This window comes from Carassius carassius, chromosome 6 (assembly GCF_963082965.1).
Source record: "Carassius carassius chromosome 6, fCarCar2.1, whole genome shotgun sequence".
In the NCBI taxonomy this organism is placed as follows: Eukaryota; Metazoa; Chordata; class Actinopteri; order Cypriniformes; family Cyprinidae; genus Carassius; species Carassius carassius.
This window is the reverse complement of record NC_081760.1, coordinates 29092798-29114891: the sequence shown is the minus strand read 5'-3', so window position 1 is coordinate 29114891 and position 22094 is coordinate 29092798. Positions and strand designations below refer to the sequence as shown.

The 22094-nt window shown below is 39.2% G+C and overlaps 3 protein-coding genes and 2 non-coding genes across 5 annotated transcripts; 1 reads left to right on the top strand and 4 right to left on the bottom strand.

Annotated features, from left to right (window-relative positions):
- Positions 1 to 475: 475 nt before the first annotated feature.
- Positions 476 to 547, top strand: trnae-cuc (transfer RNA glutamic acid (anticodon CUC)). Its single transcript has one exon. It is a non-coding gene; the product is annotated as a tRNA-Glu (tRNA).
- Positions 548 to 1410: 863 nt separating this feature from the next.
- trnak-cuu (transfer RNA lysine (anticodon CUU)) lies at positions 1411 to 1483 on the bottom strand. The gene has a single exon. It is a non-coding gene; the product is annotated as a tRNA-Lys (tRNA).
- Positions 1484 to 1948: 465 nt separating this feature from the next.
- LOC132141686 (zinc finger and BTB domain-containing protein 49-like) lies at positions 1949 to 8089 on the bottom strand. The gene is made up of 8 exons (XM_059551353.1): positions 7527 to 8089; positions 7327 to 7421; positions 7052 to 7148; positions 6841 to 6944; positions 3537 to 3642; positions 3248 to 3327; positions 2998 to 3091; positions 1949 to 2805 (listed from the first exon to the last, which is right to left on the bottom strand). The coding sequence occupies exons 1-8, from the start codon at positions 7810 to 7812 to the stop codon at positions 1949 to 1951; spliced, it is 1719 nt and encodes a 572-aa protein (XP_059407336.1). The 5' UTR covers positions 7813 to 8089.
- Positions 8090 to 8430: 341 nt separating this feature from the next.
- Positions 8431 to 12362, bottom strand: LOC132141962 (docking protein 2-like). Its single transcript, XM_059551607.1, has 5 exons — positions 12159 to 12362; positions 11170 to 11469; positions 10688 to 10760; positions 10245 to 10417; positions 8431 to 9294 (listed from the first exon to the last, which is right to left on the bottom strand). The coding sequence occupies exons 1-5, from the start codon at positions 12213 to 12215 to the stop codon at positions 8455 to 8457; spliced, it is 1443 nt and encodes a 480-aa protein (XP_059407590.1). The 5' UTR covers positions 12216 to 12362; the 3' UTR covers positions 8431 to 8454.
- Positions 12363 to 16058: 3696 nt separating this feature from the next.
- LOC132142592 (polyadenylate-binding protein-interacting protein 2B-like) lies at positions 16059 to 20983 on the bottom strand. The gene is made up of 4 exons (XM_059552570.1): positions 20825 to 20983; positions 19535 to 19692; positions 16910 to 17083; positions 16059 to 16750 (listed from the first exon to the last, which is right to left on the bottom strand). The coding sequence occupies exons 1-4, from the start codon at positions 20829 to 20831 to the stop codon at positions 16694 to 16696; spliced, it is 396 nt and encodes a 131-aa protein (XP_059408553.1). The 5' UTR covers positions 20832 to 20983; the 3' UTR covers positions 16059 to 16693.
- Positions 20984 to 22094: the final 1111 nt, after the last annotated feature.

Here is a 22094-nt window from a genome sequence, read left to right as displayed (position 1 = left end):
TTTAATGCTGGAGGACTTCTTATGAGGCCCCATCGAGCAAGCCTAGGATCAAAAATACTGAGAATATATGAGGATTAGCTGCTGAACCAGTTCAGGTCAGGGTCCGGCTATCCAATACTTGCACCCAATTCTGCACTAAAACTGTGTTGGTAATCCTGGATTGTTGGATTTTAATTTGGCTGGTAGGCTACTCCTGAAAATGTTATTATATGGCCTAAAACAATCACACACACGCACGCACGCACGCACGCACCCACCCACGCACACACACATACACACCCACACCCACACACACACACACACACACACACACACACACACACACACACACACACAAATAGCTGATGTTCTTGTTTATTACTATTTTGAAAATGCTCCTTTGATTTATTACAAGTAATTAATTTAAGAATTAGAAAATGGTCAGTGCAGGCATTTTAGAGTTAAAATGTTTTGTCAGTTTTGAGATGAACAGTAGTCCCTGGTGGTCTAGTGGTTAGGATTCGGCGCTCTCACCGCCGCGGCCCGGGTTCGATTCCCGGTCAGGGAACGAAATATTTTTTTCTTACAGTCCAAACTCATTCGACACATTCATTCGTATTGTAAGTTAAAAAGTTCTAAATAGTGTTTATTAGAATTTTAGATACACATGTATCATTCAGAATATAATAGAATATCGTCTGGAGAATGGTATGATCAAGTATCATGTGGTATATAAAAGAAACCATTTTAAAACAAACTACACACCTTCCTGTTAACAGCAGAGTGGCGCAGCGGAAGCGTGCTGGGCCCATAACCCAGAGGTCGATGGATCGAAACCATCCTCTGCTATATATTTAACTTCTCTATTGTTTTTATTATTATTTCAAGCATTACATTTAGCTCCTTTTTGGAAGAAAGAACCCAACTTGTAATTCTCAGATTCTACAATTTACGGTTTTATTTAATATCTTTGAATCATAACGGTTTCAAAAGATCTTTAAATCACATATAATCTAATCTTGCAGACATCTACAATATTTAAAAACGAATTTCAAGTTTCCACAGCGAGTTGTCATTTGGAGTTCTGGAAATGCAAGATGTGGGTGTGGGTGTGTATGTGTGTGTGCGTGGGTGCGTGCGTGCGTGCGTGCGTGTGTGTGTGATTGTTTTAGGCCATATAATAACATTTTCAGGAGTAGCCTACCAGCCAAATTAAAATCCAACAATCCAGGATTACCAACACAGTTTTAGTGCAGAATTGGGTGCAAGTATTGGATAGCCGGACCCTGACCTGAACTGGTTCAGCAGCTAATCCTCATATATTCTCAGTATTTTTGATCCTAGGCTTGCTCGATGGGGCCTCATAAGAAGTCCTCCAGCATTAAAAGTCAAAATCAAAACAAAACAAAGAAAGGCACTACAAAAGTAATGCGCCCAACGTGGGGCTCGAACCCACGACCCTGAGATTAAGAGTCTCATGCTCTACCGACTGAGCTAGCCGGGCTACTGCGAGATGGTGAGTGGCCACAACATTCCAAACAAACAACGTATTGTGGCATCACAATCACAAAAATATTGCTGTAAGTTTAAATACCTTTAATTACAATAAGCACTTAAAACCGGCAGACTTTTTGTATGGCGAAACCCGTTTATACCGTACGGGTAATACAAAAGGAAACGCCGCTGGAAGCTCCTTTTTTTGTGCTCAGGCACCACCTGCTGCTCACTTTTAATATTACAATTCATGGCCAGTCAACATTAAAACACCGAAGACAAATTGCTTTAACCGATGCTAATCTACCGACCTTAATCTCCCTATTAATGTATCCATTTTTATTTCTTATGCCCCTTTCCTTCCATTTGTAAATTCTTCCATGAATACTATGATGATTGCTTCGACCTTCAGAGGACTGCTGGGTTCATAAGAGGCATGAGTTGGAAGCCCTTCATTGTCACCAGATGTGTTATATCAGACTCCTACACAGGAGGCCGACTGCTGATGGGTCTTGAGGTTACAGATCCAGGCGAATCGTTTCCCACAGCGGGGACAGATGAAGGGTTTCTCTCCTGTGTGAACTCTTTGGTGTTTCTTGAGGTTGCCTGCCTCTGTGAAAAGCTTCCCACACGTATCACACCTGAAGGGCCTCTCTCCTGTATGCACTCGCTGGTGGGCCACAACGTTGGACAACCCAGGGAACGCCTTTCCACAATACTTACAAACGTAGCTTTTCCGTCTACCTTTCTCCGTGTGATTTGGGAGTTGCAGCCTGGTATGAGAAGCCTGAGGTAAGTTAGACACCATTTGGGGAATCACAGTGAAATATGAAGGGTTTCTTCTACTTGCAGTCTCCGTCTGAATCACTTCGGGTCTACTGATTTGACCTGAGGCTTCAGTTTGGCTTTGCCTCAAAAGGGCAGCTTGAGTCCAGCTTTCCTCTTCTCTTATAGGCCCCTCTGCTGCTCCTGCATTTCTTACAGCATGTGTTCGAGTAGATGATGCTCCATCCTGTCCACCTTTGGTGCTTCTAATAGAAGATACAGTCTCTGACTGAACCAGCATACAGTCTTGATCCTGGTCTGAATCTGTATATGAGCAGGATAGATGTGTGGGCCAGTGCATGAAGCTGGTTTTAGGTTCTGCGGGTCTGTCATACAACAAGCAGTCCTGGTTCGTGGGTGGAGTTCTGCTTTTCACCGTTCCCTTGTGTAAGTGTCCTGAGCCTGTGAGAGCTGCGGTTTCTCCTGTTGTTAGACCCCTGCTAGGTCGAACAGCAAACCTGTGGTACTGGTGCTGTTGAGGCCTACTTGGACTGGACTCAACAGTACCTGGACGTAAACATGTTCAGATACTGTCAGACCCATTTTAATCTGCAAATACTCTTAGTTCTAAATTTAAGATGACATTCAAATCTGCTTAGTAAAAAAATGTTTTTATAGTGTGCGTATACGTACATCTGCAGTGTATATATGCATTGAAAGGTTAAACCATCATCCGTTTACTTCTTTTCATTTACTCACCCTGTACATGCAGTCCGGTGGATGGAGAAATGTTGGTTCTCTGGCTCCTATCCTGTCCGTTTTCACTCGAATGGGACAATTCCACTTCTATGGGCTGGAAATAAAATAAAACTATAATCATTATTTTTTTTTCTTGGATCCTAAAGTGGCTTACTTTTAACTTTGCAGCTGTAGCGTAACACTTTCCTGTTGCCACTATTTAGCTCTGTCCTAGTTTTTTGCATCTAAAGAGAGGAGTAAATCAACAAACCTTCTCTGTACCAGGTGCATCTGTGCTTGTGGCTGGTGAGGTAGAAAGTCTTCTGCTACAAAATTCTGTATTTGACTCCACTGAGGAAAGAGAACGAATGTTCATTTTATCGTATACTAGATGCCAGGCAGAAGTATGTAAATATGATAGCTGCTGATGACACAATTTTAATTTTTGGGTGAACTCTCCCTTTAATGAAATATATCCATCTATTGTTATTATAACAAACACATTTAATTCTACCACTGACTTAAGCATCAAATAGAGGACTCATCGGCCCTCTACTCACCATCTTGCACAATTACAGCTTGTGCCTGGCTTCTTTCCCACTGGTCGTTCAGATCCTCCTTTATCACTATTGTTTCTGCTTCTCCGACTTCCACCTGTCTTTGCTGCTGGACACATGAAACAAGGTTTTGTGTTACAACATGGCCCTGGCTGGCACAGAAACATCAAGGTAATTCACTGAAATGTATGAAGCTTTCCATGTGCAAATTAACTAGTAATTTCTTGTTTATGATGAACTCTGTTCAGTGGCTTGAAAGGGTGTTATAAGGCCCCTAATAACTGAAGTCTGACTGTACAAACAGCTGTGGACGTTTCATTCTTTAAAAAGTGGGTAAGTGTTTATGCCTCTGCTGAACAACCAGAGTATTATTTATTAGTATTTAACAATGGTTGCGTTCCCTTTAGTCAGGCATGTGGATCTAATCATACATCACATTTTATTAATCATGTCCTAGTTGTTTCATATGGAAAACCAGAAGTTATGTTATTGCACAGTGCTGACTGCTTCACTGTCCTGATATTGGTAAGTACAGTCGTGGCCAAAAGTTTTGAGAATTACATAAATATTGGAAATTGGAAAAGTTGCTGCTTAAGTTTTTATAATAGCAATTTGCATACACTCCAGAATGTTATGAAGAGTGATCAGATGTATTGCATAGTCCTTCTTTGCCATGAAAATTAACTTAATCCCAAAAAAACCTTTCCACTGCATTTCATTGCTGTCATTAAAGGACCTGCTGAGATCATTTCAGTAATCGTCTTGTTAACTCAGGTGAGAATGTTGACGAGCACAAGGCTGGAGATCATTATGTCAGGCTGATTGGGTTAGAATGGCAGACTTGACATGTTAAAAGGAGGGTGATGCTTGAAATCATTGTTCTTCCATTGTTAACCATGGTGACCTGCAAAGAAACGCGTGCAGCCATCATTGTGTTGCATAAAAATGGCTTCACAGGCAAGGATATTGTGGCAACTAAGATTGCACCTAAATCAACAATTGATAGGATCATCAAGAACTTCAAGGAAAGAGGTTCAATTCTTGTAAAGAAGGCTTCAGGGCGTCCAAGAAAGTCCAGCAAGCGCCAGGATCGTCTCCTAAAGAGGATTCAGCTGCAGGATCGGAGTGCCACCAGTGCAGAGCTTGCTCAGGAAAGGATGTGTGAGCGCATCTGCACGCACAGTGAGGCAAAGACTTTTGGAAGATGGCCTGGTGTCAAGAAGGGCAGCAAAGAAGCCACTTTTCTCCAAAAAAAACATCAGGGACAGATTGATCTTCTGCAGAAAGTATAGTGAATGGACTGCTGAGGACTGGGGCAAAGTAATATTCTCCGATGAAGCCCCTTTCCGATTGTTTGGGGCATCTGGAAAAGGGCTTGTCCGGAGAAGAAAAGGTGAGCGCTACCATCAGTCCTGTGTCATGCCAACAGTAAAGCATCATGACACCATTCATGTGTGGGGTTGCTTCTCATCCAAGGGAGTGGGCTCACTCACAATTCTGCCCAAAACACAGCCATGAATAAAGAATGGTACCAAAACACCCTCCAACAGCAACTTCTTCCAACAATCCAACAACAGTTTGGTGAAGAACAATGCATTTTCCAGCACGATGGAGCACCGTGCCATAAGGCAAAAGTGATAACTAAGTGGCTCAGGGACCAGAATGTTGAAATTTTGGGTCCATGGCCTGGAAACTCCCCAGATCTTAATCCCATTGAGAACTTGTGGTCAATCCTCAAGAGGCGGATGGACAAACAAAAACCCACTAATTCTGACAAACTCCAAGAAGTGATTATGAAAGAATGGGTTGCTATCATTCAGGATTTGGCCCAGAAGTTGATTGAGAGCATGCCCAGTCGAATTGCAGAGGTCCTGAAAAAGAAGGGCCAACACTGCAAATACTGACTCTTTGCATAAATGTCATGTAATTGTCGATAAAAGCCTTTGAAACATATGAAGTGCTTGTAATTATATTTCAGTACATCACAGAAACAACTGAAACAAAGATCTAAAAGCAGTTTAGCAGCAAACTTTTTGAAAACTAATATTTATGTAATTCTCAAAACTTTTGGCCACGACTGTATATTTTACACTTGTGGTTGCAAAAGCAGTGACCACCTGATGATTTCATAAGGTTTTACTTCCTCCAACTTCCTGCCTTCAGAGTCATTATTTTTATAAGACCAATGTTCTTCAGAAGACAACCACAAAATGAGTGCAGAAATATTTATTTAAACATGCTGAACACTTATTATACCAAAAACTGTATTTCGACTAAGTTGTTTATTTTTTATTTTTATACAGTACACCAGAGGACAGAGCTTTACTATGAATTTGCTAATTATATAAAAACACACTTCGACTTAAAAAAAAAACTGTGTAAATCATGTTTATAATTGAAATGAAAATCTTATACAGAAGAGATATGATGGTGGTATAATACACACACACGAGCAGCAATCTGGTGATCATTTTTTACATTTGACTCCAAGAGAAAGCAGTTCTTCTGCAGTTAAGATCTCAGAATGGTACTTCTGTTGGTGGTTTTTGAGGTTTCGTATCCAGGCGAACGTCTGTCCACACTGAGAACAACTATACGGTCGTTCTCCTGTGTGGACTTTCTGGTGTTTTCTCAGGTTTCCCGCCTCCGCAAAGAACTTCCCGCAGGTGTTACACTTGAACGGCTTCTCACCCGTGTGAATCCGCTGGTGGATCACCACCTTTTTGGGCCGGTTGAAGACTTTGCCACAATATGTGCAGGCAAAAAGTTTTTCACGAGGAACTTTGTCATTTCTAGTCTGAGCAACTCTTCGTTGGTTAAACAAGACATCTCTGACATTACAGTGGCTGTCCGTGCCTTGTATTTTTGAAGATGTTGATGCCACTGCTGCAAAGTCATTCGTCACCAGAGGCGGATTGGAGGAAGGCAAGATGATCCTGCTATCCTGATATTCCTCCCTTGCGAATTGGGTAAAAACACGTGGATCCTGGCTTTTCCCTTGTGCTACTTTGCTAGCCCAGACAGAAATCTCTTCCCCCTCCTCTGCAGAGTCGACCTCTATGACCTCTGAACGGCACAAAGTGCCTGTGCAATGGCTCTCAGCCGGCCTTGCATTGTTCATGTATGTGCAAGATTGTAGCCACGAGTCTGTTTTGTCACTCCCTTGCATTAAAAAATCCCTCATAGGACTGGATTTTCCATTCAAATCAAACTTTCCTGCAGCACGTGATTCTATGGGCTCTTGGGATATCCCCTTTATACTCTCAAACTCTGGCTCAGATTTAAGAGCAGTGTCAGATCCACTGACCTCCAAAGACGGCTGCTGCATCCCAGACAGCTGATCATCATCTTTCACCATCTGAACATCACCAAAACCTGCCTCTCCAGTCTGTGATGGTGTCTCTTTCACTCCTTAAAGCAGAGAAACAGTGTCAAGACCAGTTTTAAAACAGGTATTGTTAGAAACCTAACCTCTGTTAATTTTATAACAGTTGGCTTGTACTCTTCTATCCACTCACCACCATCTCTGATGAACAGTGTCTGCGTTTGGTCCTCCTCAAACATCTCATCCTTGATCAGCACTGTGTCTGCTTCTGATAATACTGCATCTCCTGTCTTTCATGAAAGGAAATATTTCATAAATCTCTTTATATTAAACATTTATGTTTAAAAAAGAATTCTGTCAATATATCTTCAATATTTTATTTATTTTATTAATCTATCTATCTTTTACGTCTATGGCAGTCAAACTATCGTTAGATCTATAGATATAAGTTATGAGTTAACAGCTTACCAAACTGTTACTTTCATTGACAGCTGGGTGAGCAGCTGAATCTGTCCCTCCACCTCTCCACAGTCCCGAGTTAAACTGAGCTCCATACAGGACGTCTGGGTGGATGAAAACCGGGAAAACAACAGAAAACACGGCACTTTAACCACAAACTTTATCATTTATTTGTTGTGTCAGAGACACTGGCGGTAGAAGAGACACACCGTTAGTTTGGTTCCTGTATTTGTCTGACAAAGCGGCGCTCACTTGAACCCTGTTGTTGCGGTTCAGTGAATAAATCCTCCTCTCTGCGAACCCTCGGGCCATCTTAAGTTCCAGTATGTGAAGTTTCCTCTTCAGCGCTTTGTTTTCACGCTGACATTGAGTCATCTGTAAGTTTATGACCGCGTAGTCGTCGTCTACGAGTTTACATATCTCAGCCACCGCTGCGTTCGCCAGCACCTCCATGATGGAAGCGAGCTGAGTCTGGAAAGCGATGCGACTGGACATGGTGAAGGTTTGAGCGTCCTTCAGCACGTTTCACTGAGCGTTCAAGGATTTTGGAGCTGGGTGAAAATGGTACTGAATTGAGAAATGTAAAGACACGTCTTCAAAACATCGTGGGAATAACAATCATTCACTCGGGTTTGACATCGCTCAGCACTTCCGGTCAGTAGTAGTGACGTAAAAACCATAAAGACTAGATTACAGCGCACTGTAAATTTACTGAATGAATTAAACTATGATTCATGTCTTAGCCACTTTGTCAGTTTCCTATAGTTTGATTAATTTCGGCTTAACCGCTTGTTTGTGGCTTTTCTAAAGGTTCACCCCAAAATTAAAATAGTCTCTAATTTATAATTTTTTTACTGGATACCTGAATTGTTTTTAAAATGATCTGACCTTTTGCTGAGATTTTAGCCACTGAAGCCATTCTTTGAAAGATGCATTCATCTCTTAAAATAAACATTTAATTCTGCTTTGGTACAACAAGAAAATATACAAACAATACATGCAACTTTTTATGGGCTTGTAAAGTTTATACCAAGTCATCATATAATTCCACAACATTTTGTAGAATGGATTATTAAATAATGAAATTATTGGGGGGGGGGGGGGGCTCTTGTGAAGACTTTATATTACATGTTTAAATCAAATCATTCCATGGTCCTCAGAGACAACCTCGGGTGTTAGGCTTAGCTTCTTTTCTTGGAGAGACTGAGGGGTTTTGGGTGGTTTGTTAACTTTGCTGTAGATGGGTTGGTTCTCATCAGACATTTTGCTCTGAGAGTTATTGTTTTGAGCTGACTGTACAACCTCAGGTATGCCATAAATGGGCCCCTCAGTCTGGTCAAGACTTTTACTTGTGTTTGGTTTGACATGGTCATACACCTCAGAGTACTCATATACTGAGTCTTGCTGCTGGTCATTGTCAGGCGTTGTCTTGACAGGCCGGCAGTATATCATGTCCGTAGCGTTGGCATGGACACAACTGTTAGGTTTCAGGTGGATGGCATCTGCAGGATCAGAATACACATCAGGGTTTGAATAAACTGGCTCAATCGAGCTAATACGACCACCAGGATCTGACTGTGTGCTTTTTAAGGAGCAAAAGGAATCTGTAGGGTTTGCATACGCATGTTCAGTTAAGCCTATAGGACTTGCTGGTTTTGTATGTACAGAAAATCTGTTTGGGTCAAGAGCATGTGCTGGATTAAGGTTCAAGGGCAGTTTTGTGTCTGAAGGCTGAGGGCTGTTGCTGCCCTTCGTATCAAGCAAAGTAAAACTATCAGGGCGTCTTGGAAGGGGTGAGTGAGGAGAACGAAAACGTGGATAATGTGGTGAGTGCCTGTCTCCGGTAGCGGCAAGGCTCATCTGTAGGTGAATAGCTGACTGAGTGAGGCGAAAGATCTCATCACTCTGTCTGGTCTCAAAGTTAAAGGTGCCGGGACCTGATTCACAGCGCCTGCCTGCTTCTATAGAAAACAGCATCTAGAGAGGAACAGAGACAATGTCAAAAATATTTGTAAGCACTCATTTAACATGTTAACTAGTTACCTTATATTTGGGGGGTTGACCATATTTTGTGTAATATTACCGGAATATTTTTGTAAAATGTATAGTTTTTCCTGAATTATTTTTTGAGAGACATAGCATTCAAAAGTTTTGCTTGGTGCACACACATAAAAATGCTGGGTTGTTTTACTTTCAACCCCAACTTCAATGTTCAATCACGGACTAACCCGACTATTGGGTTACATTTAAAAATTTTATTTTTAACAAAAGTTTAGTTAATCTAAATTATATTTCAAAATTAGGTTGAAAACTCAGCATTTTTTTAGTATGTAGTTTTTGAACAAAGTATTTTCTTGCTGCATTTATTTGATCAAAAATACAGTAAAACTGTATGTAATTAAATTTAATATAAATTAAATATGTAATTAATTCCTGTGATGGCAAAGCTGAATTTTCAGCAGTCATTATGCCTGTCTTGATCCTTCACATGATCCTTCAGAAATCATTCTAATGTGCTGATTTGGTGCTCAAGAAACATTTCTTATTATTATTATCAATGTTGAAAACAGTAGTTTAGCTTAATTTTTTTGTAAAAAAAAAAAATATATTTTCTATAACATTGCAAATGCCTTTACTGTCACTTTTGATCAGTTTAATGAGTCTTTATGGAATTAAAGTCTTAACTTAAACATCTTACTGGCCCCAAGCTTCTGTCTGGTAGTGTATAATTATAATGCTTAAAAGTAGTTAACAAATAATTTATGGTTATTATTCTTAAAATTGTATTTTTTGTTTTGCTTATAAAAAATATGAGTCACCTTATAATGTCTTCCAAAAAAGCAGCAGCATCACATCTAATAGTATTTTATTTAAATAAATATATTACTCTTATTTCTGTTATGTACATGAAGTATTTATCTGCTGACCTTATCTCGGCCATAGCGGCGCAGCAGCTTATGTGGCCACTCCATGACGGTCCTCCTGGTCTCCAGATCTTGAAGAACTAGCCTGTCCTCACCAACTTGTAGCCAGTACTGTCCTCTCAGGCCACATCGAACTGAAACCTCGTTCTGCAGTACAACCACTTTAAAATTGCACACTAAAATGAAAGACATTGAGATCAAAATTAAACTTAAGCTGTGATTCAAAAACCTTGAATCTTGATTCAGAGGTCAAAGGTTATACCATATGTCTTTGTTTTAAACCAGAGCTAAATAAAGGTGGTTTACTGTTGTCTGCTGGCTTGTCAGCAAAAAAATCCATTCTATATGCAGCGATGACATACTGTAGAAGTAGGTAGACTGGTCTTTTTTAGGAACATGACAGCATGAATGATACATCTGTCCTTTGTATTTTTGTTTGTACTCACATTGTTCTCTGGACATGCAGATCTGATTGTCCTCCATAAGACGTATCGGCTTTGACACACTTTTAGTGTGTTTCTGTGAAAGTATGAACACCATTGAGAAATACAAGCAATACTAGTTACCAGTAATACCAGTTATGTGGCAGGAATGATCTGCATTTTTCATTTTATTAGATTCCTGAACTTTTTTTACCCTCCATATATACTGTTCGGGTTCCCTGAGAAAGTATGTTTTATGCTCACCAAGGCCATATTTATTTAATTAGCAAAAACTGTTAAAATACAATAAAAACTGTACTGAGACATGATTTGAAATGGATATCTCCTGTAACATCATAAATACCTCTACTTATGTTGACACTTTTGTATAGTGCATCCTTGCTAAATAAAAGTTTTTTCTTAAAAAAAAAAAAAAATATTCTGACCCCAGACTTTTGAATGATAGTGTGAAAATCAAAATATATCTGGAAAATCCAAACCCTCACCTCAAAGGCATTGTTACATATTATGTCCACCCATTCTCCACACCTTTCCTTCTCTGCTGCAAACACAAGCCTCTTGTCCTCCATCTCCACACAGAAAGCAGCCATGTTTTCCTCTGGACAAGCCGCTGCGTGAGGAGGCAGCTTGACGACACTCACACAGTCGGCCAGACGTACAACTTTCCTCTCTGGATGTCGTCTGACCACCACAGTTGACCGTTCGTTAACAGCTTCTAATAACTCTAACCGTCCCACGCCCTGCTGACTAGCCGGATGAAGGGCCAACCAATATCGCTTCCACTTCTGTTAAGAACAAATAGACGATTATTACCTACATTTATTATTTTCCTTGTTTCTGCAATACAGTTAGATTGATCACATTTGATAAGATCTAGTCAAATTGATGGATCCATCAGTTGGAATTTGTGCTTCGGGTAATGAACACACCTCTGGATTGCTAAATATTAGCATTAAAAAGGTCTTAAAAAGCATGTCACGTTGGAGATACGCATGTAATTACGAACTCTGCCAATCCCTCATTTACCTCACATGTACTGTGTGTGTGAAGGCATGGCCTGAATCTAGTACACTTTCATGAGGGTGTGTTTTTGTCAATGGAATGTGCTGTACAGTAATTCTAAAGCAAGACAGAGATGTGCACACCATGTTTCAACTTGTAAAGTTAGACCTGTTCCAACAATCTCAAACCAAAAATAAACGTACACATAGGTAGCACGAGTTCATGCCAAAACACAGTGGCATAAGCTATATTAGCTTAGACTACCCTACTTTGATTTTCTAATGTTTCTGAATGTTACACACTTTAATATCAATACTAAGTGTAAAATCATTTTAAACTCAAAACTATTTAAATATAACTGTTTTATTTAGATCTGCTATGACCATTTTGTAGTTTTAGAATTGAGGTTGACGAACACAAAAACATCTGCGTGTTTTACCAGACAATAAATGACAATGTTCTGATGTCTTACCTTCCCATGTTTCTGATGTTGTAGGTAAACTTCACCTTGTTTCCCGTGAGTGTCCATGTCTGCTTGATCAATCTCTGACAGCTCAAAAAAGTCCTTTAAAAGTTGATCTTTTACAGCACAATGTGTGACATCCCTTAATGGTTAACACATATAACCAAGCTTTTAACACGAGTTAGTGTAAGTGTACACTTAGACTCCACCTCCTAAAAATGGTTTTCTTATTTCCTCAACATTTATTGCTCAGTTCGGCCTTATCAATAAATAATTAAAAATCAAACTGGATACCAGTGGCACTCAAATAACTTTATCTCATGGATAAATCTCATTGGACATTAAGTATAAATAAACATTAATTAGGGGGGCCATATGTCCTCGACATGTCTTCTTTTTGGACCTAAAAACTGAATTTTGTAACCTTAGTAGGCACAGTAGTGATGGTAGGTTTAGGATAAGGACTGAGTTTAGAAGTAGGTTGGATTATCTCAATACAGCACCTACTATGGTCATATAATTTGGTGGGTCACAGAAATTGGTGCAACAAAGGGCAGTTGGTGATGGTAGCACAGAACAGACAACACTAGAGAGCTGTCGTCGATGGCCTTTGCTCCAGGAAGGAGCAACAGACGTAACAAGAAGAGAATAAGTACTCCCATCTCTCCTCTCATCCTCTGATCAGTGAAATCTGACTCCTGCAGCTCCTGTTAGATGCAGGGTTTTTTTCTCTCTTGATTTTACCCCATGGGTTTAAAGTTTGAAATGTTGCATAAATTACATTTGACTAAAATGCTTGTATTGAAACATTTTGCATTCTACTTATGATAGAACTGTGCTAGATGTTAAGTTTTGTGAAGGAGGGCCACTGGTAGGAAACTTTTTAGCTGTGTTTATGATCAATATGCATAAAAGAGACTGTAAAATATGTTTTTTAGGAAAGGAAATGACATTCTGACTTTTGATATTTGGGATGTGGTCATTGCGCTAATTTGGGCAGTACTTTAACCACCAACCAACCAACCACACCCCAGTTCCCCGCCCCGCATGCACCCAATGTCCTCTTTTTGGAAAACTAAAATATGGTCACCCTAATTAAGGTCAAGATATGATTTAGTTTTACATCACTAATTTCAGTCATATTGCCATATTTAAACTACATGTATCAGAACAGAAATCGGCAATGAATTATTTTCTTTATTTTTGAGGAAACGAACTTCACTATTAATCAAACAAAAGCAAAAAAAAAAAGTTTTTAAGGAGTCTTGTAATTCCAAAGTTATTAAAAAAGTGCACTGGTTGTTTTGAGTATATACTCTATTAACAAAAGCTTGACAGTATTTTCATATAGTGATTCATTTTTCTTACCCTACAATACATTCTCATATTGGCTGCCTTATTTCCTTACACTTTGGGTAAAATCCCATTTAAATCTTTTATCTATTTGCACCATTTTTAATAAAAATGTATTTTCCATTTAATATATATTTTTAAAACAAAATCCTTTAGACGGCTTTTATCCCCCATAGTACCACACTAATTATTTGCAAAAACTGAACTTATGTGAACATAAGGTTACAACTTAGATATGAACAATTATGGTGACCAGGGGCGTCGGACTGGAGGTAAAACCAGTACTGATTACCAGGGCACCAAAGGAAGAGAGGGCCCTTGAAAAGTCTGGAATATATATTTTCAAGGGGGGGCCATTAGGACCGCCTACGCAAAGGGCCTGGGATCCTGTGCAGCGCCCCTGATGGTGACATAATAAATTGCAATTTAGCATTTAAAAAATGTTGTACTTTTCCTTGGAGACCCTCCTTAAGCACACACAGAGCCAGTTGAAATTTTTTGTAGTCTCCATACCTCATTTCACAAATATTGTACATGCACAGACTGATACACACAGACATAAACTCATACAGCCTCACAGATAGACACAGTATTATCTTGTTTGTGTTATAATGCATAATAATCTACAACAGTTATTCACATAAACACATCTTTCACAGTATTACTTAACGAAGGATTAAGTATATCTAACCTGTCATTATACTCTGACATTATTCTATTGTTGAATGTCAAAGTGTTCAGCAATAAATAGCCACAGCGGTGTGTCCAGGCTCTTGATCATCAGTTCATCTGCATTGCTATTCATATCCTCGGTTCCACAAATCTATAGCCAAACTTACATTGTACACTTGCTAGCTGTAAGGGAATCCTGGACAAAAAAAACTAAACAAATTATGCAAAGACAGTCAATATGGTAAAAGATCTGCATACATTTATAAAGAGTGTGGAAAGTGTCAGAACACTACCTATATACGGGACAGGGTATCTTTGAAAAATCATGGTCAATTACCTTATGTTAAATAATTTTATAACCATCAGCACAATATAAACAGCATAAAGGATTAAAAACAAAATGGGCAAAAAGAAACTGGTAGAACACTTTACAATTCAATAATAATAATAAAAATTAATAAAACATTGATTGAAGCAAAACGATCTGTAATGTTAAAATGAAAAATTCTTTGCCCTTTTAAGCAGATATGATACAATCCCCTTTTTCTTAAAGGTGGAGTAGTTTCACTATGACGTGTTTCTGTCTTAAGTGTCTGAAGCAATACATGGTATATATGTCTGCAGCTGGGTAATCCAAATAGTGCTCTAGGCAAATACATAATAAATTGAACTAATCATACTTAAAAAATGTGCTATCCATGTGGTTTTGGACTGATGTTTAGGCTGCCCAGTCAGTGGAGTAACCATGAGACCACAGATACATGGAAACCCCCTCATGTCAATGCATTAAACAAGAACAGGTACTGCTGACAATTTACAATATACTGTATCTGTCTATTATGGGAATAGTCAACTCTAAAATCTAAATTTGCTGAAAATTAACAGCCTCAGGTTATCCAAGATGTAGATGAGCTTGTTTCTTCATCAGAATAAATTTGGAGAAATTTTGTATTATATTACTTGCTCACTAATGGATCCTCTGCAGTGAATAGGTGCCATCAGAATGAGTCCATAAAGCTGATAAAAACAACACAATAATCCACGAGACTCCAGATTATTAACTAACGTATTGTGAAGTGAAAAGCTGCATGTTTGTAATAAAAAATAATCCATCAGGGTAACTTCAAACTGTTGTTTATGGCTAAAATTGGAGTCCTCCATCTATAATATTGCTTTCACTTGTATAAAAAAATCATTTTGTCTGAATCAAGAGAGATATATGCACATATTATGCACATATCATGCAAAAATATGTATGACAAAAGGAGATGGACATTCTCACTGGAAGAAAGTTGTTTTGGGCTTGTATTTTGGCCGAATGTTATGGTTTAAAGTTAAAATGCATTACAAACACGCAGGTTTTCACTTGGAGTTCTGTGGATTACAGTGATGCTTTTATCAGCTGTTTAGACAACACCCATTCACTTCAGAAGGTTCCTTGGCGAGCAAGTGTTGTAATGCTAAATTTATCCAAATCTGTTCCTATTAAGAAACAAACTCATCTACATTTTGGATAACCTTAAGAGGAGTAAATTCAAGCAAATTTTCATTTTTGGGAAGCTATTCATTTAAGTACAATGGTGTGACATTCAGATATCAGAAAATGGACATTAAATTATTTGAAAAAGACTCAATTTTGTAACAGCTGAGCAGCTTACATTATTGAAACAATTATTTAGCTCACCATTTGATGCATTTAATACTCTGCAGGTCTACCCAAAACTCCAATGACCAATCCAGTTTGATTGAAGCACTGTAAAATCTCACTGGTCAAACCTCCCCTGGTACCAGCCAAAAGACTGATTGAGAATGGGCAGGACTGAGATTTAGCTTACAGTACTTTGAATGCACAAACACAAAGACATCATGGCACAGCACAACATGTCCAAGAGGGAACCTGCTTCTTTTATTTGATTTTTTTCCCATTTTTGTTAATGCATGTTGCACACTGTGACAGAACTTCAAAGGAGGAAGAAGAAAAGCAACCGGAAAAAAATGTTTCTGTGAAAATCCCTCAAAAGTTGTCAGCTGCCACCAGTTCTGTCCATCATAGAATGGTCCACCCATCAACGGTCCATGTAATGTCAGGTTTCCTTTTTCCCAGCCCTTTCCCCTCCCATTCTTATGACACGCACCTCCCCGCCAAGCTTCCTTTTGAAGAAAATAAAAGAAGGACAGGAAAAAAGAAAATGGCAATGACACGGGAGGCAAACTGCTAGTCACTATCACAATAGTGGAAATCACATAACTGTTCCTCTGAGATTAATACAAAGATCTTTCAGGAGAACTAGTCACTATCTGCAGCGGTCCAATAGGAACATTACACTGAGTAACCCGCCCACATTATACATGGAGACAGACGGAAATAAAAAGCTTATAGAAGAGCATCCAGTACCCCCCCCAGGCCCCACCCCATCAAGCCCCACACAACCCCAGGATGATTGAAGTATGTGTGAGGGTGACCCCTGGCCACCACCGGTCACAAAGTCTCTATAAAGGTGCCCCTAACTGGAGGGTCTCTAGTATTTCACGCCTGGAACAAACTCCTTTGCCTCTGGGTTCAAGCTGCTCTTGCGCTGTGGAAAAAAAAAAGAAGAAGTACATATTAGAACATTAAAATGTCATTAAAGTTGATCTAAAGTCTACAAAGTGGTTTCCTTTCAGGAACAATGTGAGATTGGTTTAGCTTAAATACCTGTAAATCAAGCATCAAATCATTGCACTGTCATACTTACTGCGATGTCTTCTGCGTTTCCGTCGCTGACTGAAAGCCCACTAAACTGCTGTTGGATCTGCCCTACTCCAGAGGGAAGGTCTCTGGCAGGAATGAACCAATCCTGATCCTCTTCTTCCAACATCTCCTGGAAACAGCGTTCAAGAAACTCCTGCTCCAAGAGTTCCTCCTCCACCTGCAGGAAGATGTCCGATCCATCAAAATCTAACAGTCATTGGCTCCTGTACGGATTTATATTGGATGTGTTGTAATTCAGCTGATTATGATGGTATGTTTTAGGAATATATATGTATAAAATGTGTATGCACTGTAAGGTGCCACTTGATGGAGAGAACAAACACACTGCAAATGGTGAAAAAATAAAATTAATTAAACCGCAAATGTGAAAAGTCAAACTATGTAACTTGAGATTTGATGAAACGTTAGTCGTGGCAGACAGACGGTACGCAGTGATGGACGGTCTCGCTCAAAGATGCTTGCTCTTAGTCTCTCATCTCAGACAAACAATTTGTGTTAATATACAGCAATAAATAGTGGTTTGCATTACATCAAAAACCCAACAAATAAAAAAAAACTATGATTTCTCAAACATATACAAATAATCAGTATTATAAAAATAAAAAAATTCACTAAAATAAAAATAAATGAACAAAAGGCAGCATGAAGTATTTCATATAACTTTGCAATAGCTTTATTCACTTAACCCCCCCACTACAGTTCACAAATCTCACTCATGCATGTATAAAAAAGCTGCCTTTTATCACATTAAGCCAGGTTTGATGATATTGACCAAAACATTCTATTGATTCTTAAAGTGCCCCTATTATGCCATTTTTAAGGTTCCTAATATTGTTTTGCGAGTCTCCAATAGGATTACATGCATGCAAGGTCAAAAAATATTTTTGTTTTCTCAAAATATGCATTTAATATTTCATTTTCCAGCGATTCTCAAACGATTTTTTGGAAGCAGTTCAAAGATTCAGTTTCTCTAAACCCCTCCTTTCCGGTGAGCCTGCTCTGCTCTGATTGGTCCCAGTCTGTTGTGATTGGTGTACTGTGTACAGCGCGAGTTGGAAACGATACGCCCATTGCCATAGTTCCGTATGCTGAACGCTCGATAGAAAATATAAACATCCATTATTTATCATACTTGTGATTGAGTGGAGCCAGCTGGTTCAAATAAACTGAGTACTGAGCCATATTTCAAGAGCATTTAATGCATCCCGTGTTGAGCTCCCCGAGATTTTTTTTTTACGTTAATTCCCCGAGATTAGAGAAGCAGTCATCAGTAGAATGAAGTGTTTGTGGGCGGGGTCAAATTGTTCACTGCCGGCCAACGTAGTACATAGGTGGGAATTATGCAAATGTGTTACCCATAGGGCTGGGCGATATATCACCTGGTTTCAAATGGAGCGCCATTTAATAGACAGAGCTGTAGATCACTGACAAGCTACGCAATATCGCGTTCATTATCGCCTTCGACAAGCATTCAATAATGAATGCGATATTGCATAGCTTGTCAGTGATCTACTCTCTCGCGCTCTCTCTCTCTCTCTCGCGCTCTCTCTCTCTCTCTCTCTCTCTCTCGCGCTCTCTCTCTCTCTCTCTCTCGCGCTCTCTCTCTCTCTCTCTCTCTCGCGCTCTCTCTCTCTCTCTCGCTCTCGCGCGCGCGCTCTCTCTCTCTCTCTCGCGCGCGCGCTCTCTCTCTCTCTCTCTCGCGCGCGCGCGCTCTCTCTGCCCTGTTAAACTGACAGGACTTAAAATTTAAAAATTGCTGTGCAATTAATCCGCGAATCACAGCGGGGAGTAGCTGGCCCGTACAGTTAATGAATAACGGATCAACTACGACAGCCTACATTGCACATCCTCCGATGTGACTATCGTGGATTCGTACATCGTGATATTGATGCTTAAACGACATCGTGCAGCCCTATAACAGGGTCACTTTAAGTAACATGACCAACCACAACATTGCTAGATGAAAATGAGATTTGAGAACTACAGCACATGGGAAGATTAAGAGTGAATGCATTTTGCCGTACAATCACCAACCACTTCACTTGCATGGAAATAGAGGCTCCAACATACAGCCGAAATTACCTTTTATAAATCCAGGTCGATTTTTACATGCAATTCGCCTGTTCAGAACAATGCGTAAACAACGGCATACAGGCTGAATGAAAATGTAAGTCTACTCTTTTGACTGTAGTTGGTGCTAATAGAAAAGCAGAAATGCCCTGGTTATCCCAGCTACTAGGACACTGCATTGTGTCACAACAACATTTACATGTTGCTGTTGTTGTTAACAGCCAATCAAGTGTTTATTTTCACCTAAAGTATAAATCTTATTGGTTGACCAGATTTATTCACAGTGCATTGGAAAAGAGATAAGAACATCTCTCTCTAAAAATTCTGCCGCATTGACTGCATGTGAATGTGTGTGACAACCATACATTCAAATAAATATGGTTTTATGGGAGAAAGTCACAAAGGTTTGCAATGACACGAGGGTGAGTAATAGCAATTTTTGTGTTAATTTCCTTTAATAACTTTAACTGATCTTGTGAATCCGATTTAGAAGTAGACATTCAGCAGGCATATACACGATCAGCAGGTTCACACTGACCTGTCTATTGTACTCCTCCTCGTTCTCCATCCACATGTACTCTGCAAAGGGGTTGGCGTCCCCCTCCTTGTGTCCATTCACAACATTCTCATCCTTCCCCGATCCGCTGCCTCCTCCTGGTGTCTTTGCTACCTCTGGACTGTTAATATCAGCAGGTTCTGGGGATGGAAAGTGCTATATTAATACTAAAACTAATCCCATTCTCAGTAAATAATACCACAACCTCAAACAAACACACACACAAAACGAACATAAAGACGACTTTTGGGACACTGAATACAATTGGTTTAGATAATATGCATCAGTAAAACTTCACTCATTAATGTGCACGTGTTAAATGAGTTACTAAAGTTTAATACCACAGAATTTAGCCAAATTTCATTTGAAATCATTGTTATCACAGTAAGAATGATTAGTCCCTCTCGGTTTAAGATTGTGTAGTGTACAAACCCAAACCTTGCTAGAAAATTAGACGCTCGATATTACAAAACACTGCTTACAATAATGTTTATTAAGCTCTTCTAATACCTGCGTCACTATACAGTTAATAACACACATAGTTATATAATGTTCTTTAAACAATCTGCTATTAACTATTAGTGTGTTGTATAAATGAGACAAAGAGGAGGTCAGTCGACACCATCTTTCTCCACATGGATTTGATTCATTGTAACATGAGGCCTGGCTATGACTCGAGAGAAAACTCACTATAGTATAAAACATTTTTTTAAAGCTTCCAATTAAAACAGACTCCTTTTGGCTGGAAGGTGTCTCCTGCCGTCGAATAAAACACTTGCTCTAACTTCACGTTTGTGAGCGTGTATTGTGAAGCTATGCGTGTTAGCTCGAACCATAACAACAACAGCAGTATTTCCACGTGAAGAAATACCTTGCAGAGTAACGTTTTAAATGTTATTTGAATGCCATCGATGCAAAAACTGACGCTAGTTGTTGAAACGTTAAGCGGTTAAGTTTGAAAGGGTTTCTCTAAGTAAATGAAGGAGCATGGTGGATGCGTGAGTTAGCCACACGACTGCATCACATACACTAGGCCTCTGTGTACACTGCGACGCACACCAACTCTTGACAAGTGAGCCTTCAACGGCTCAATTTGCTTTATACTGCCCGCTAAATGTGTGCGTTTACTTATATGTTGCTACTCTACGCATTCAGCGCTGGCTAACGTTACAATTTCACGAAACAAAGACTGAGAGCACCACACTGCACTTACAGAGTCAAAAAGATTAAACATGGCTTCTTTCAAAGACCGGAGCTGTTGAGAAGACTTACCCGGCATTGTAACACGTCTGTCCTTCTAACCTATCGCCAAATAAGTCGACTAAAAGGTAATTTTCCTGTTTACAGCGACACCGTTACCTGGCTAGATTTCAACGCTACGTCAGAGTGCTCATGTGGGCCTTTCAAACAAACATGTCTCTGGCACCCCCTGAAGGACATCAACGGTATTACAGAAGAGTGACTGCAAAATGCAAGTACTCCTCGCTGCAGACTGTAGCGCGGCGACGTCACGTATGTACGTCACGTATGTATATGTATATGTATTTACCGTAAATACGATTGTGCGCCGTACTTACTACTGTCATTAATGCGCATATCCAGGTTCATTCACTTCCGGATGTTCGTAAGGTATGGTGGATATGAGATATTACTTTTGTTTTCTTAAAAATTAGCGTTTAAATTGCTTTTAATTGTAAGAATGCTTTGGTCATAATCATAGAGAGTGCCATTGCAAATGTGTGCGATTTCAAACATTTATGACATGTTTTATGATATAGTATTCGAATGCTGGTCTTTCAAAGTCTTATTTCGCCTAAAACGAACCATTAAAGATGTCTTAAAATAGAGCAGAAAAACTTTATTAATGTAAGTAATGCAATTGATGGTTGCATGCATTGCAAAAAAATATCATATTTGTAATCTTTTTCATTAACATTATCAAAGATTAATAGATACTGTAACGCATGTATTGTTCATTGTTAGTTCATGTTAATTAATACATTAACTAGTGTTTACCAATGACACCTTATTGTAAAGTGTTACCTCTTAAATTGACCTTCATATGTCTTAATATGACTTTTTGGGGACATTGTCAGTGAGAAGAAATTCAGAGAATTTCAGAGAATTCAGAGACTCACTTCATGTGGCTAGAGTACTGTAATTTTTTGTTTTTCTTTCTCTGACAGACTGTATAGCCCTCAACTGTAAAATTTTCAAATTGAAAAAAAACTTCAAACTTTCAGGCCATGCTTTCTCATGCCAAGCCAACCTAAATTTTGACTTGACAAACTTTATTAATTTAGTTGATGTTAATGCTGGTTATAAATTAAATATTTTAGGTAGTTTACAGACAAAGTAAACAACACTTTTTCTAACACCATGCTATAATATATTTAAAAATGCATTTAAAATATTTTCCTTGTATGGCTCTTCTGCCTTTCTTCAAAATGATTAAATATTGCTTTAGTATTGTTTGTTCTTTTATGTAAATTAAGCCACGTTCAGACTGCACGATTTTAGCCCAGTTTTTGGCTCGCCGACA